At 42.2% G+C, this 16436-nt stretch overlaps 1 protein-coding gene across 3 annotated transcripts; it reads left to right on the top strand.

Annotated features, from left to right (window-relative positions):
* The first annotated feature begins 3146 nt into the window (after positions 1–3146).
* On the top strand, positions 3147–16366 carry rassf8a (Ras association domain family member 8a). 3 transcript variants are annotated; one of them, XM_084554567.1, is made up of 6 exons: positions 3147–4078; positions 8952–9153; positions 10263–11056; positions 11225–11422; positions 11892–12036; positions 14126–16366. In XM_084554567.1, the coding sequence occupies exons 2-6, from the start codon at positions 9051–9053 to the stop codon at positions 14245–14247; spliced, it is 1362 nt and encodes a 453-aa protein (XP_084410693.1). In that variant the 5' UTR covers positions 3147–4078; positions 8952–9050; the 3' UTR covers positions 14248–16366. The 3 variants fall into 3 exon arrangements, with proteins under 3 accessions (XP_084410693.1, XP_084410691.1, XP_084410692.1); XM_084554565.1 differs by having other exon boundaries at positions 10263–11062; XM_084554566.1 differs by lacking the exon at positions 3147–4078 and adding an exon at positions 5236–5315 and having other exon boundaries at positions 10263–11062.
* The last annotated feature ends 70 nt before the right edge of the window (positions 16367–16436 follow it).

The following is a 16436-nucleotide window of genomic DNA, read 5'->3' as shown; positions in this document are numbered from 1 at the left end:
TATTCTTCTCATTTGTGTACACACTACTGTTGCTTCAGAGGCTTTTAATTTGTAAAGTCAAATTCCAAACTGTATATTATTCATAAATATATATATGCGCAAATATTACTGAGTTTATTTATTTTAATTAAATATACGTTTAAAACCAGGCAGAGTGATTCACATAGATACTTTCATGATCACATAACAATCTTGTAAATATATAGGTCATCCTGCAGTGTCAGTTTCAGGACGTCTCCTTCCAGCACCATGGCTGCTGCTGCTGTTGCTGCTGCCTGCTGCAGAGTCAACAAAGCCTAGGGGGCGACTCCACTATATATAGGCTCTAAATATAACTGGAATGTGCTGGAGGGACGTCATTCCCAGGCAAGGAAATGATTTGGCAATCCCTTGTCAGTTTTCCCAAGTGTTCGCCAGGGTGCCTCCTGCGCAAGGCAATGCGCATAAATACAGCGTCGGTGCCAAAATACAGACGCAGAAGCCGATGTTGTGCTGAAGAATTTAAAAGAATAAAGTAAAGGAGAAGAAAGCATATTAATGGTCATTTCCCGTTCATGTTACATATATGTCATTCATTTCACGAGGCTGTGGTGTTGTCTTGTGTTAGAAACCTTACAAAAAATGAATTAAACATTATCCAATAATTGTAAGCGCATACAGGAATAAAAAAAAAAAAGTAGGTGTGAAAGAATAAAACACAACAAATGGTCGATGCATTACTTTCACTTTACACAACAGACCCACTAGAGGTCAGTGTGGACATCTTGTGTGACATCTCTCTCTAAGCTGCACTGCGTCTATTTGACCACCAGATGGTATATTTATATTATAAAAAAGGCCAACATGGCTTGTAAAGTTTTCTTGAAGACCTTTCACTACTTTGCAGTTCTAAAAGTCTTTTTAGTAATTAGCCATAGGTTTTTATTTGCGACATCTATGCGCCGTGCCCAACATGACCTGGTTTTGTTAACAACCACATACTCATCTGCAATTATAGGATATTAACCTGGGTGGTGTCTTGATTTAAACAGGTTTCTGGCTTTAGCTTTGTTTTTTTAGATATACCTTGACCTAGAAAACTGAGAATCTTCACAGACTAGGTGGGGTAATTTTAAGGGATTAGGCCGGAGAGATCACACGTGTTTGAGAACACTGGGCACGGTCAAGAGGTTAAGAGGTTTTTATTGTCATTTCAACCTTACATGGCAGGTGCAGTACATAGGGAAATGAGACAGCATTCCTCCAAGGCCGTGGAGCTACAATTAACATGGTTCCGCATAAGGTGTGTGTGCGAGCCTGTGCAGACGGTACAGCAGGAGCAAAACAGTGCTAAGACAAGAGACAGAATAAAGACAGACAGTAAAATACATACAATACAAAACCCTTAGGAAGACAAATGTACTTACAAAAAAAAATACACTGCGACACAGAGCATTGCCAACTCATAAAGAGACTTTCAATGTATGAGTGAGGAGACTACATTTTACTAAAGAGGAGTAGTAAAATGGAGATAAAAGCAGTTTATCAGTGTAGTATGTGCAAAGATGCAATAATGGTCCAGGGTAAAATTAGAACTTAAAGAGGCAAGCTGTTCAGACATAATCACTTATTCCAAGATTTTAATAAGTAGCTACTGTATTGTGCACAAAGAAAAATAAAAGCTTTTTTATATAACAAGAATTTTACATGAGTGTGAGAAAGTACACTACACCAGGGACTGGATATCTATAAGCATTTGAAATTCAGTGCACCAGAAATGTTTTTAAACATCAGAGAGTCTGTACCTCCCTGCTCAGAAAGGAAATATTCTTCTCACTGCCTTCACTTGTATAAATGTCACTTGAACAAATACTAATGCCTGTCTACAGTGGCGCTGCATGACTCCATAGTTAATCTTCATTTAACTATACTGTACAGATGTTTATCTGTCAGTTATAGTTTGCAGAAGTGAAAGTTAATCTGGGACTGCAGGTAATTGCTGCAGCGATGGACCTGTTCCCTATACTGATTTACAAGCAATACATTACCAAAATTGCCCGTGTAGGTACAAAATATCAGCCATAGAAAACATAGTTTTATCACTGGACCCTTTTCTCATGGAGTTTATTTGAGAGAAAGAGTTTTAGTATTTCTGTCTGAGGAATAACAACAGATAAAATGTAAGCAGTGATTTAATAACGATAAAACAATGGAGTATTTTCCACATGAAACTTTCCCCAAACAAACAATTCACTGCTGCGTTTTTTTTTTTTTTTTTTTTTTTTTAATAGATCAGTTTTGGTGTTACTGTCAAAAGTTGATTTATTGACTACTCTACTAACTGAATACATACAAGACTCCCATTCTACCCCACGGCCATTACTCACAGTGTTGTCGGGAGTTGAATGGTGAGGTCTAAAATCAATACACATGCCCCATATGAACCTATACAAAATAAAATAGCTAGTATATATTTGCCACATTTCTCGCTGACAGGCTGACAAAATAAAATTAAATAAAACATTCATATTTGACATGGTGACCCACTGGGACATTTTAATGCTAGACCTGTTGGTCTGGGCTAAGATGTTTGCAATGATAAAGATCTGCTGTGCCATAGTTTTGAGACTGATTTGACAAAGATATTAAAGTGATTACTTTGCATACACTTTTGTGAAATAAAGTGACTCTGTATAGCTTTAAAAGAGACTTCTAATGGTGCAATACCTATGACGTGCGTTTTAAAGTCACGATTAAATCACTGCTGGTTCCTGGAAAGCCCAGTGGATTTCTGAGAAAATAAAATGTTATCCAGTTGATGTTTTATTACAAGAGGAAGGGCTGTTCTGTCACAAGAGGGCAGTAAGCCTCCATTTGTACATAGTCACGCTTGCCAAAGATTTCATCTGATGCTCCGGTAAGGTTTGTGTTTTAATTCATCCACACATTTTTGCAGGGAACATCACGCATTTATGAATTCTTAAACATATAATATGGAAATATAATAGCCTACGGTGTGGACTGACTATTGTAGAGTGAGTTGTTTGTTAATTTATTTCATAATATGTATTCTTTACTAGTCTGTGAAGGTTCTCAGTCCTCCAGTTCATAGTATATCCAAAAGCTTTTTTTTTAAAAAAAGGCAACAGAATTTGTAGAGATTCTTGAAGATGTTTCACCACTCATCCAAGAAGCTTCTTAATTTCAGAACTTGAATGACCGTCTTAGTCAAGTTTCCTTTCTTTAATAATTTTGGATATTCTTTACCAGATTCATCAAGGTGTTTTCATTGTTTTTCAAGCGTTTTGCTTCTATTCTACAGGGAAGGTTGACTTTGTTGTAAACCTTTAGACCGGGGTGTAATTTACTATACGTTGAGTTTTTCTACATTTTTATTTTTAGATTTAGATGTTGTTGTTACATGTCAAAACATAAGCAAGCCAATCGTTTCACACTACAGTAGTTTTAAGGCTGATACTCTAGGAACAATACAAGTGAGCTGCTCATTTCTGTGAGATTTCTCAAGGTCTGGGTGAGATAATAGGACTCAGCCTTCGTGTGTTTTAGATAGCAGCTTATCAAAGTAATAAAAGTCTGCACGGCATCATTCTTGTGTTTAGAGGTCCTGGATGTGTAAAAGTTGGTCGAAGGCATCCTCCCCCCTCGGAGTGTGTTGCAGCTTTAAACAGTCCACAATGCCTTGCGGTGTCCCAGTTCCAATGCGATGTATTTACCAGCAGGAGTAATGAAACGGGGGAGAGGGGCATTTTCCGCAGCTTATTGGTGAGACCGCAAAACGACTATTGCCCAGGGAGGACGGACGCAAACTTTCGGCGAACGAACTGAAACGTCTGTTGTCTTGTTTCTTTCTTTTTTTTTTATTATTTTTTTATTTTTTTATCGGGCTCGGGTAGCCTTCTTGTTCTGTTTTCCAAAACGTGACTTTGTCGCAGTTCGTTGGGAAGTGATTTACTGGGCAGTGGTGAAGGAAGAGGAGGAGGAGAGATTTTGCGGAATTCACGCCTTTTACCTGTGTTTTGCTCCCAAACTTCCATCTCGGATAGAGAGCACCGACTTCAATCCTGTTTGTTCCTCAGAGGTAAGACCATTATTGCGCGGGCCTAATTATAGCGGCGGTGTGCTGCGGCCGAGCCTCTTGTAGTTGTGAGGCTGAGATAACGGAAACATTTCTGTAGTAGTAATAGTTGGGCTACTCTCTGAAGCCACCACAGCCCATTATCGCCATTTCTAGAGCCTCGTCCCACTCGACACCAACTAAACGAGACAGAGGTCCAACTTAACACTAAAAGGTGCTCATGTTTTTTGTCTTTTTAGGATGTTCATAGTAAATGTATCACTGTTAAAACAGACATATTCCATTAACTTGAGAAATACTATAATTTAAAGTCATTTCATGTGTCTTCTGTTGACAGACTTTGAAGGTTCATCTCAAATGTTCCTTGGTCCCTTTTCCTCAGTTCTTTCCCTCGCCAGAAGCACCATCATTTGCAATTATTTCAAGCTTTACTTTTTCCCTTAAGTCTCTATGCATCATTCATATAAACAGAAACTTGGCATGAAATCCTCCACAGTTACCACAGTCACCACTTTAAAATGCACACCTATTGGTGCAGAAGCAACCTGTGGAGTCGTTGCACTCCCAAGTTTTAGTCTCCTGATGGTTTGTTTAAGTTTAGAAATAGAATCGTATAATTTGGTGGTCTTCGCTCCGTTCAAGTGTGTCATAGCACCATGAAGGACCAGGCTTAAAACACCCACTAACAGACTGGAAAATTAAATCTGGCCCTTTCTGTTTGTGAGCGCCCGTCCCAGCTGCTCCTGTAAAACCCATTTTAGTTTTTATAAATGCTCATACGCAGGAGTGTGATTCAGCACCAGAGGATGGTTTCACAGACCGCAGTAACATGTATAAATTGGCCCGAGGCCTGTCGTTGCCCCCGCCGTGTTGCCGCTTGAGCCTCTGCCCTGCTGCAGGAGCCTGCTGCCTGGCCTGCTGGCTCCCCAGAGCTGGCCAGTGAGCAGTGAATATGGCAAGGGAACAAAGGCGGCATTATTGCTGGCTGAACGTGCCGTCCAGATGTTTCGAGATTCTGCCAGCGCTGACCTCCCAAATGGGGGAGGCTGCTTCAGCTCCTAATAGTTTAATATCAACCAGGCAGAGTGGAGGAGAGAGAATTGGAGAGAGAGGGGAGTCTAGCTCCGGGGCAGGGGCCACTGGAGAGCTCACAGGAGCTGTTGGAGTGTGTAGCGTGACTGGATGTGGGTTTAATCCCACACACCCTCCCATCTTCAGGGTGAAGAGGTCTGAGTGAAGGGTAATACATGGTTGATTTTGTCTTTGATTTGGGGTTACTCTGATGCTTCAGGTTGTTTTTAAAAACCTTCATACAACTACAGCTGTTTTATTGCAGATGTTTGACATTGCCATTGTAGAAGCTGGTTATGGAAGGAAGAAGAAAGTCATTACAGCAAGTCTGTTTTTCAGTATCATCATCTTGATGATTGCGCTCAGATTTATTTAGAATCTTTCCAGCGGAAGTTTGTTCATTCTCTAATGATTATCCGACACGGATGCTCTTTGATGTGTCACTGCATCGCTGTTGCATGCTGAGCATAGAGACCCATAGTTTTCTTATCTCTTAGTCATGGCCTGTTGCATTCTCACAGCCCAGGAATGCATACCCTGGATGTTATCAGTTTCCACTCTACAGGATCAAGGCCTGTCTCTGGTCTTTACCATGCCCTGTAATGTTTACACTCGCACTGGGCATTGTATACACACCAGGCTGGCATATTTGTGACAAGGGTCTTCTTTATCTTCTTATCACCCCTGGACCCTTAAATTTTAACCACAATGGTTCCGTCCTGTCAGCGTGTTGTAAATTCATTGCAAAGTCCTGCCTTTTTAAAGTGATTTAAGCAACAGGGGTCATACTTGTTTCTGTAGTTGTAGAACTTGATGCTTATCTGCAGAAAAAAAATGAAAAGGAAACGGAGATATGTTGAGTTTGTTCCAATCCACTCACCGACAGTGCCTCCACAATAAACCAGCGTCTGTCTCGGGGTGCTCGCAGAGATCTATTTCACAACAGATCTGTTACCAATTACAGCTGAGTATAAATTGCTAGTAATTACATGCTGCTCTACAGGGTGTGCAATTTGAATTAAGTTTGCTAAGCAATAGCCAGGAAGATTTAAGCACCGGAGAAGACTGGTGTCGCTCCAGTCCATAAGAGCTATCCTATTGTCTTTAATTAGCAACACTGTGTGGGAGTGTTGATTGTCAGGAACCTTCTATTATAAATTAGTTTTAATCATCTGCTAGGATATAAAGTCCTTCCAAATTACAGCTCCTAAACTGTGTTCCATGAAATGGCTGCATTGTTTTCCTCCTTGGTGAACAATGGTCAGCAAATTTGGACAGGAACCAGAGTGAAACGGCGTCTGTTCGAGGAGCTAGTGCATGTGGAGCTTTCGTGTTTTCCTGTGAGATCATTTTTCTCCACTTGGTTCAGCTGCTGCCCTCCAGGCTTTCCACGGAATCAGCTCAATCTTGGTTTTGTTTTAATGTCATGAATGCCCATTTTGTTTTCCTCAAATACCCCACTTTTTCACCAAAATGCTAAACTACACGACACTTGGGCCAGTACATGGTTCTTGAGAGATCGTAAATCCCTAAAAGGAGCAGTTCCATATTTTCTTCTTAAGAGAGAGAGAAAAAAAAAAAAGAAAAAAGTCCTTGCGGTATTTCTTTAATGTGGATGTTACTGGAGTGTGTTGGTCGTGTTGAAACACCCACGGGAGCATATGGTAGCTTGTTTACACCAGCAGCCAGTTGAAGCCTTCTCCCTGCCAGCCTGGTTTGCTCCTGTAGGTCTGGAGAACTGTCATCAGCAGCCGGGCAGGCAGGCTGCTCAGTGCTGCTCACACACCTCACTGCTCAGGGTGGAATGCATCTCAAGTCAGTGTTGCTCAACCAACACGAGAGTGAAAACAAATTGACTCTAAAGTCATCTGGGTTTGGGGTTTTTGCTGCAGTTGATCATCTCTCAGCTGAGCTTAAATAGAATAAGCAGGAATTGAAATGCTCTTCTCTCTCACGAAATGCCTCTGTTGGCAGAAGACGAGCTGCACAGATCAGGAGGCAGGCATCTCCCCAGGCTGTGGCTTTGATGGGCCAGAGGAATGGAGCTAGCAGAGCTCAGGATGGCACTCTGCCCTGCACCGCTGTGCCTGTATCAGTTGGGTTTTCTAGGTTAACGTTAATGAATACAAATGTTACGAGCCTGGACCAAAGCAAGTGACATTTGTAAAAGCCCCGCTGAGTCTTCTTTAGCTTGTGCAAGGAATCAGCCTGCAACCATGTTTAATGCCAGCGCTATATACAGTGCAGTATTCCATGGAGTGCTCTTTATAAATCCCTCTGGCTTAGCTGCCATTAGTCTTAAACTTTTGCTATAGTTATTATTCTTTCATCCTTTCCCCCCCCTTCCCTCTCCGGTGTATCCAAACACCTTCTCCCCTGGCTGATCCGCTATGCCTGCTTTGCATCAAAACCTACTCGGTGACTATTACTGTTTCCATATCTCCCTGGAAAAGGGGTTAAACAAAATGGTGACAGTGTTTTGGGTCACTGCAGAAGAATCTTTCAGCGTACTTGTGTGTGTGACTGTTTTCCTCTTCCTCTCCATCCTTCACTCTTTTAATGCCATGTAAGGGCAGTCTGAAAGAAAGACAAAAGCACTTTCACACCAGCTGTGAATGTGCCAAGAATAGAGTGATCCAACGGCCGACAAAGGTGACCTGGTGCCCATACGTATGTCCAGACTATAATTATTGGATGAATAGACAGAGGTGCGCATACTCAACCCATATTTTAACAAAAGTAACTTTTAAGTTTTGGTTTGATTGTAGAGCAGTAAGCATTTTTAAAAAAAAGGAAATTTCAATATTTAGTTGTATTTTTAAAGCAAAAGTGCAAAAGATCGTCTGTTTGCAAGTTTTCATTGATCCGCTGAGAAAACTCATAGAATAAACAATAACCAAATTCATTTCACATTTTAACTTGCAGCGCTGCTCAGTGTCTTGACCATATTTAGCAAAGCAGTTGTTAGAGGGTAGGACAGGCTGGTGTGGATGACTTTGTGAATGTGGATAGGGAATATGTGGGCTGGGGGAGGTGTAATTGGTGGGGGCTGGAGAACAAAAGGACCTTTTGACTCGGTGGTGTAGGTGCAGTGAAGGTTAGGTCCACAGAGAGTGCTACAGATCTGCGGAGAACCATTCACTCTGTCCTTGAAGAACACGTTGAAGGATCCCTCCATGCAAATGCATGTTTAATTTTCTGTGGTATGTCAGTCGTTGTTTACATTTTAAGGTGAGCTTTGTAAATCATGTGAGCAACTAGTTTACATTTGCGCAAGCTGACTTTCTTGATCAGTTTGTCTTCATGAAGACAAGAATGTCTTCCATAACGATGATAAATACACTATGGAACAGCCCTGCTCTGCTCCCTTGTCTTATGATTCTTCCGTCTCTCCCTTTTCTTAAATTACATTTTCATTCCTTCTCTGTTTTTGTCGTTTGTGCATAACTGAGTTAATCTTCACAGCTTCCTTGTAATTCTTTATACAAAAGCAGGAACTGGGCTTGGGAATGTCTGCTGGCAGATTCTTCCTGCACCCCCAACAGACATGTACCTATTCATAGAGAAGAACAAAACAACAGCATTATGGCCAGCTGGTCCTGGCATGTGTGGCTCCATGAGTCTTCTCTACACTGGAGAATTTGGTACCTCAGTCTAATGCTTAAGCTAAGCAACCTGCCCGTGGCTTGTATTCATTTTCTTCTGCTGTATCGTCCACTTATGTTAACGGACATTGCCTTATAATTTTGGCCTTGAGTGCATCCTGACTAACAGCTTCCTGTTTCCGCTTGTGTTTCCTCCCCAGTTAATTAACCGAAGAGGCTTCTGCTGCCCTGCCCCACTAAAGCCTTCAATAATGTTGGGGCCAGCACGACACATCCGGCTCCCACGCTTCTGACCCAACATGGAGCTCAAGGTCTGGGTGGATGGACTCCAGAGGGTTGTCTGTGGGGTCACTGAGGCAACCACCTGCCAGGAAGTGGTGATTGCTCTGGCCCAGGCCATAGGTAAAACAATTCCTGGTTCATAAAATAAGCGCTCGATTGCGATTGGATCACAAGTACAAGACCTTAGTGCACTTACACCAGAACATTTCAGCATAATGTTTCCGGCTCTCATTTAAAAATCAATCAGCGAAATTTATTAAAACAGGAAACGCTTTGAAGCCATTAATAGTTGACTAGTAAAAATAAAATCTGATATCTTTGAGTGGGCAAACAATATACACTGGCCCAGTAGTTCGGATAGTTTAGTTACACCACAAACATTGAATATTTTGAGTACAATGCAGACAAAGAATTTTCATCCTGTTTATCATCACGTTTTTAGAAATCTGCGTTTAGGTCTTTCCTTGATGTTAGGTTGGTTTTAGTTAATTGAAAAGAAGTCCTCATGCAGTAAAAGAAAATGTTGACTCTCCTGCCTACATGTTAAGCTCCTGCTGAGATACAGTGGGTCATAGGCATTCTTGGATCTAAGCACCCCCTCTTTCCCATATGGCTTCTTCAGGAACAGGGCCACTCAAGCCTAATGTATTGACATCACTTCCCACAAAGCACTGGTTGGAGGAGGGAAAGTCTGACTCATCTTTCAGTCGCCTGCCAAAGGGAAAAAGCAGCACTTCTTTGCACCCCCTCCCCTGCCTTTTAGATTAAAAACATATACACCATGTTAAGTCATCAGACATCAATATTGATTTGGTACTTTGCTGCTTTACAAGCAGCTCTGTTTACACACTGCTGCAAGTACTGTGTCTAGGTTTTCTCTCAACAGCATGAAGCAATTTATTTCAGTTAAAATCACTGAATCAAATGTAACGTGAAAGAGTTGCTCATGTCTGAGACTTAACGCTTTCATCCCACACATAAAAAGCACAGTGATTTGTTTTCTGAAACCACATGCACGAGTCGGTTGAAACTTTTCAGTTATTATGCAGTCACAATCATCTCTTTGAGATGATAATGTCCATCTGTGTCTGCTGAAGGAAATAAGACCAAGGTTTGTTTTCCAGCATGTTATCATGGCACTGTTACATCCCCAAGTTTATTTTGGAGGTTTTCTTCCCCCTAGTGGTCAAAATTCCTTAAAGCGTCTTTATTGTACTCTTATTTTACAGGTCGCACTGGGAGATACACTCTAGTAGAAAAATGGAGGGACACCGAGCGTCACCTAGCCCCTCACGAGAGCCCCGTGGCTTCTCTGAACACCTGGGGTCAGTATGCTGGTGATGTCCAGCTGATCCTGCATCGCACAGGCCCCTCACTGACTGAACGACCTCCCTCAGAGGGGCCGCCTCTCAGGGGGCCTGAACGCGGCCTGCATCGCCAGAGCCTCCCACCACTCGCGAAGCTACGTCATCCCAACGACCGCTCCCTCCGCCGGCGTGAACCTCGTCGCAAGTCCCTCACGTTCACCGGCGCACCCAGAGGCCTTAGGGAGATACTGGGCGGAGGCCGTATCGGTGAGGCCGAAGCCAAAAGAAGACTTCTTCTGGGAAATGGGGGGAACCATCAACATGCAGGACCAGCCATGGGGACGACATCCCCTGGCCTATGGGCCTGTCGCATGGAAGAACTGGTCAGACTTGTCGGTCTACAAAGAGAGACTCTCGGTGTGCTGGAGAAGAAGCTGGAGGCCTATGAGGCTGAGCTAAAAGTTTGGGCTGAGGGACGAGGGTTGCGAGGTGGGGGGTGCATTGGTGACCAAGGTGGAGGTGTAGGGTTGGTAGAGGAGATCCTGAGGCTGGAGAAGCACCTGAGGAAGAATGAGGTGGAGATGGAGGAGGAAGAGTTTTGGGCCACTGAGCTGCAGATTGAGTTAGAGAGCGAGAGACAGCTGGAGGAGAGGCTGCAGGAGCTTCGTGGGCGTCTGCAAGGGTGCGAACTGGAAATTGAAGAAAAGTTGGCAATGGTACAGGTGTGCTATCTGTGGAAGGTTTTCATGATATTAAACTATTGAAAAAATGTTTTGTTCATTGTGGTTGAGACTGAGGTATTACAATCTTCCTAGGAATGTTTGCATATTGTAGTTTGTGGTTTTGTCCTTATTTTTCCTTAATGCTGCTTTTTTTCCTATCAGGGTGTAGAGGCAGGCCTTGAGGAGGAGAAGCTGCAGAGGGAGCGGCAGGAAACCCAGTGGGTCAGCGAGGCTGAGGCTCGGACTCAAGTCCTCAGGTTCAAAGCAGAACTGAAAGCCCAAGAGAGACAAGCTGTCCAGCTAGAGAGCAGCTGTAGAGCTGTGGACAGATCACTTGGGCAAAGCAGTAAGAAACTGCAGGTGAGATATATGAATGCACTGTTGTACTCTCTGAGTTATTTCTAAATAGTACTGCAGTTAGCGATTAGGGAGATGCGCATATATATATATATATATATATATGTATTTCTTATCACTACCTGCGTCTGTCCACCTGAATTGTTGCTGATCTACAGAAAGCTTAAGATGGATCTCCACAGAGTTCACTGAGTGATATGAATCATGTTTTATATAAATCCCTCTTGGACTCCAGGGAACAAGATCACGTAAAAAAATCTGATAAAGAGACTCGGATAAGGTGGAAGACTCGCGCTTTAAAATGAACAAATGTGTGGGTGTGCAGTTAAAATGAACTGAGTTGTTTCTCATCTCAGCTTGAGGCAAGTCGATGGTCGAGTAACGTATCAGATTCAAATTTAGGAACAGGAATGCACAATTTCAGAGAGACGTCCTCTAAATAATCATTTCTGTCTGTGCTTTTTCGTTGAAGGACATGCACCATGAGCTGGAGCAGCTGACTAAGGAGCTGAGGCAGGTTAATCTGCAGCAGTTCATCAAGCAGACCGGTACCAAGGTCACAGTGCTGCCGGCTGAACCCACTGAGGATGAAGCTTCCTACAGCAGTCATGGTATAGGTAGGAATCTTTTATTCATAATTTTAAATTGACGATTTCATTTCCAGAAATTATTACTAGAGGTTAAAAAATTCTGGGGTCAAAACAAACAAACACAATTTTAATAAAGAGTTGGGCAATAATTTGCACTTTTCCGTCAATCTGTGAGCAACCACAATTTTATTTTATGCTTCACTCAGCGAGAGTCTGTAAACAGCAGTGCAGAATAAGGAAGGTCTACCTGCAGCTCTTCATCTAACAGCTCACTGTGGTTGCTCCTTCTTGTTCCTTCTTCTTACTCCTCCTCTAAATCATGCTGCACTTCCTGTGACCAGTTCCTAATAAAAGTAAACTATGGTCACACCAGTTCCATGATTTTAAGGTTCATCACTGCATTCGGCCTTCATCTCCAGATATCTGTTCTTAAAGGTAACATTAGCAGTAACGTAATACAAGATTTCTTTCTGGAGATGACATCACCAGTTTGTAATAATACGGATATTAATATAAATATAAGTACTTGAATCAGTATGGCGTGTGTGTGTCCGTTATGTCTGTCTTGCCCCATTACCCCAGAATAGACAGTGAATTAACACAGTTAACTTAAAATGAGTGGATCAAGTGAAGCAAGACCACTGGCTGTGCTTCAACAGTACAGTCACTATTGTGCTGTGTGTGCCGAGGTCTCCCCTGCTGTCGGCACAAATCACATGTAGGGAACTGACGTTGTAGGTACAGTATGGAGCTGATGGCACAGGGGTTGTTAACGTCTAATTGATCTGCTCTGGTCTGACCCAAGACAGGAGTTAATTGAATGTCAGAGTGCAGGCGCTGGTTGTCATTCACACCAGCGACATGTGACTTATTTTTAAGTGCAGAGAGTGCAGTTTGTGTTTGAGTCTGCCTGCATATTGCAGAGGTCCTTCTGTTCCTCCAAGGCACTTATTAGTTTTTTTGGCCTCCTGTCTTGACAGCCCGCTGAGAGAAAATGACTCAGCTTTGTGTTCAAGCCTATGTGTTTTTGTGTGTGTGTGTTGAGAGTTTGTGATAGAGAAAATGGGGGTAGAGTACAGTATTAGTTTTTACCCACTTCAGTGGCAGTTATAATCTCCATGCCAACAGCTGCTTGGATACAGGCAGATCTGGCGACATTCATTCACCTTACTTCCTCTGTCTGTCCTTCACTCCTTCCACCGCGCTGCTATCACATGCTCAGCAGTTTCTGTGATGGGCTTATTGAACCAAAACTCTGTCATCCTACAGCAGATCAGCAGAGCGGATGTTCACAGAAAAGGGCAACACAGCACTGTGTCCGTAACTGTCACCAGCCGGTTATGAAAAACCCTACGCTACTCAATTACCTACCAGCTTGTGATTATACCTTGCGACGTAGAGCTTTGTATTTGGTTTGCAAAGTTTATATGTAGAAGCCAGAAATCATGTTCAACTTGAATATTCAGGCTTGTAAGCACAGATGTATGAACAGAAATGTACAAGCACAAACAGTAAATTATGTGTTTATTGCGTAAAAGTTGCATATAGGATGTAGAAAACCTCAAAACCCTTTTACTAAAGGAACAGGTTGGTTATCTGCCTCTGATAATTTGCAACACACCTTCAAAGACCGAGTCCACTTGAACGTCTCAGCAGATATTTTCCTCACTGCACGACAAGCACTTCATCATTTGATAGTTTATAACACTGGGTCTCCTAATTACACTTCACGGGGGTGGTTTTCAATTATGTAAAGTAATAACTGAGTGTTGATGATCGCCTAGTAACCTTCCGGTGCATGTGTGTAAGTCAGCAAGAGCTTTTGTGCCTGACCATAAAATACCCTGCGTTGGCTGATTCCATGCGTGGCTCAATCATGCCCCCTGGTGCCTCCGTAGAAAAAGTACATCGGATTACATCATGCATTTTTTTATACATATTATTCATCAGGAATTTGAGAATATATTGGTTCTTGTTTGGATTTGAAATGTTTGTTTTACCAGTGCTATGAACAATAATGATTCCTCACCACTCAAGTTTTTCCTCTTTGGTCAAAAATTCCATCTGTTCATTATAGTGTTTCTCCTTTTCTTTCTTTCTCATGCGTCTTTGGCAGATTTAGTTCCCCTGACCGGCTCGCTGAAGCGCCCGGTGTCATCCCACGCGATGTCCAGCCATCTGCGGGTCCTCCACAGCCCGCTCACCTCTGGCCTGAACCCAGAGGGCATCTATGTGTGAGGCATTTCGACTTGGAGGGAACACATCTTGTACCCCCTTCAAGAGCCAAGTGTTTCACACCAGAACTGATTTGTAAGTGGATATCTTAGTACAGGATGCCCCACCGTAGCACACTACTATGCACTGTTTTCTCGATTACCTGAAGGCGACCTTTAGCGTGAAGGCATAATCTTTAAATGGAAGTCATGGAGCACTTGGTGGGAATGAAAGATGGCGTGAAAATGTAACACGGCAACAGCACCAAGCTGGTTCACAATCTATGAACTTGTTACTTTTGATCAGGCGGGTATGGACTTCCTTCATAAACATATCCGCTTGGTGTACTTTACACTCCCTTTATTACCTACTGAATGATTTGTATTGTTTCCTCCCTAGCATTGTGATTAGAAACTCTTGCCTTTTGAACAGTATTCTCGAGAATCTTGTCATGTGAATCTACGAGCTGTATCTCTTAAATCATTTGTAATTCCTCTAGCGACCGGCTCTTGTGTAAGTGAAGGATCCACCCTCGTGTCTATAGTGAAACCGTGAAGAATCTGTCGTTTTGCATATCAGAATCTCTTCCTGTGCTTTGTTTGTTGAAGGTAAATCTATGCACAAATGGTCAATGGTTTTGTTACCGAAGAATGTCCCTGTTTGTTCGTACCAAAACGATCACTTACTGTAAATACGTTTTCTTACATTTCAGCTTTATTTAGCGAATTAGTATATTTTATTACAAAACGGTGCATTTGCAGTTACAAAATAAATGCAGTCCTCCATTCCTGAAGTGATATCTGCAAACAGTGTTGATCATCCTCTTAAGCTGATTTATTTTTGTCGTCAAATGACTACACAGTGTAATCTTTTTTTCCTTTTTTTGCCAAATGTATTAAGCTTGTTTTCTTAAGGATCAGGTGGCCAAAGATTTGCAGGTCTTGTTGCATGATTGTCTATATATGAATGTGCAGAGCAATCACAGTCCAGTAAATCGGTTAGTTCAGTCTATAAATGGTGGCATGTAATAATAGAGTGGATAGTTACAGCTACAGCGTGTGCTAGTGTGAGTGAGTCACTGAATCAAATGGCGTTTGTCTGCATGTGTGCATACGAAGAGTCAGAATAGTCGAGATGGAAAGCTCCTCTTAGGTTGTAGATCAGTTATGTGTGTGTGTGTGTGCATGTGTGTCTGTAATTAAAAGAGTGTGTGCGTGAGTGTGTGTGTGTGCAGAGACAGAATAGCCAAGGTATGAAGCCCCTCTTAGGTTGTAGCTCAGCTGCTAATCACATTGAAGTGCCTTATATTCATTCCACAGTTGGTGTATTCAAATGTACAGTAAAGCTTTAGTGGTGACATTGAAGGAGTGATTGTAGATCAGATGTCGGCGTCCGACCGAGGGATACGGCAGTAGCATGGCAATAAAGAGGAAACTATAATTACTGTCTGTGATTTGAATTCCACGAAAAAGAACGTTATTGGTTCCACTTTGCTGCTGTGCCGTCGTCACCGTGATGATACGTGCTGTAAAATGTATTAGCATACGATTTATTTCTTATCATGCAACACATGTATACTGTAGTTTGGATCAGTACTGTCACATAGTTATGGTCACTGTTTACAACTGCGTATCTTCTAGAAAAACCGTAAGATGTCGACTGTACATAACCCGTTTTTTAATTGTTTTATTATTTTTTTTTTCCTGCCTTAATATACTGCAAAGTGTTGACACGTGTATGGCTGTAACAGGCTGCGGATATGACATGGATTGCATGGTTCAATAAACCATCTGACAAAAGTGGATGTGTCGCAACTGGTGCCTGATTGATCAGAACTGTCTGTAAATGTAAATGAAGTTGTGACGGCTTTCCACCAGTAGATGGAGACATTTACTCAGTAATGGTACAAACCTGATCTGTGCATGCTAGGAGAGAGTCTAGAGGACTGTTTTATTTTTCTATTTTTCCTGCAGGAGAATGAAATAAGAAGTTAAGTTAGTGTATGAACTTCACAGTCTCGATTATGTTACTTGGCTTCGAATTAAGTTCATAACGAGATGGCATATTTGGTAAAAGATAAAGCAAAATCCGTTGTCCCTGTGCCTGCGTGACTTCTCTCCTCCCACTGTCCAAAGACATGCTCCTTAGGTTCATTGGTGATTCTAAACTGGCCGTAGTTGTGAGTGTGAATGGTTGTCTGTCTCTCTGTGTTA

The sequence above is a fragment of the Chelon labrosus genome (assembly GCF_963514085.1).
Source record: "Chelon labrosus genome assembly, chromosome: 11".
Taxonomy (NCBI): Eukaryota; Metazoa; Chordata; class Actinopteri; order Mugiliformes; family Mugilidae; genus Chelon; species Chelon labrosus.
The sequence above is the reverse complement of the archived record's forward strand: the minus strand, read 5'-3'. Positions and strand labels throughout refer to the sequence as shown.

Bases quoted from the DNA above. Each gene is read 5' to 3' on its own strand.
- rassf8a (XM_084554565.1), top strand. From the start codon at position 9,051: ATGGAGCTCAAGGTCTGGGTGGATGGACTCCAGAGGGTTGTCTGTGGG. The intron at 9,154-10,262 runs GTAAAACAATTC...CTTATTTTACAG, and splicing joins TGCTCTGGCCCAGGCCATAG to GTCGCACTGGGAGATACACT. The intron at 11,423-11,891 runs GTGAGATATATG...TTTTCGTTGAAG, and splicing joins AAAGCAGTAAGAAACTGCAG to GACATGCACCATGAGCTGGA.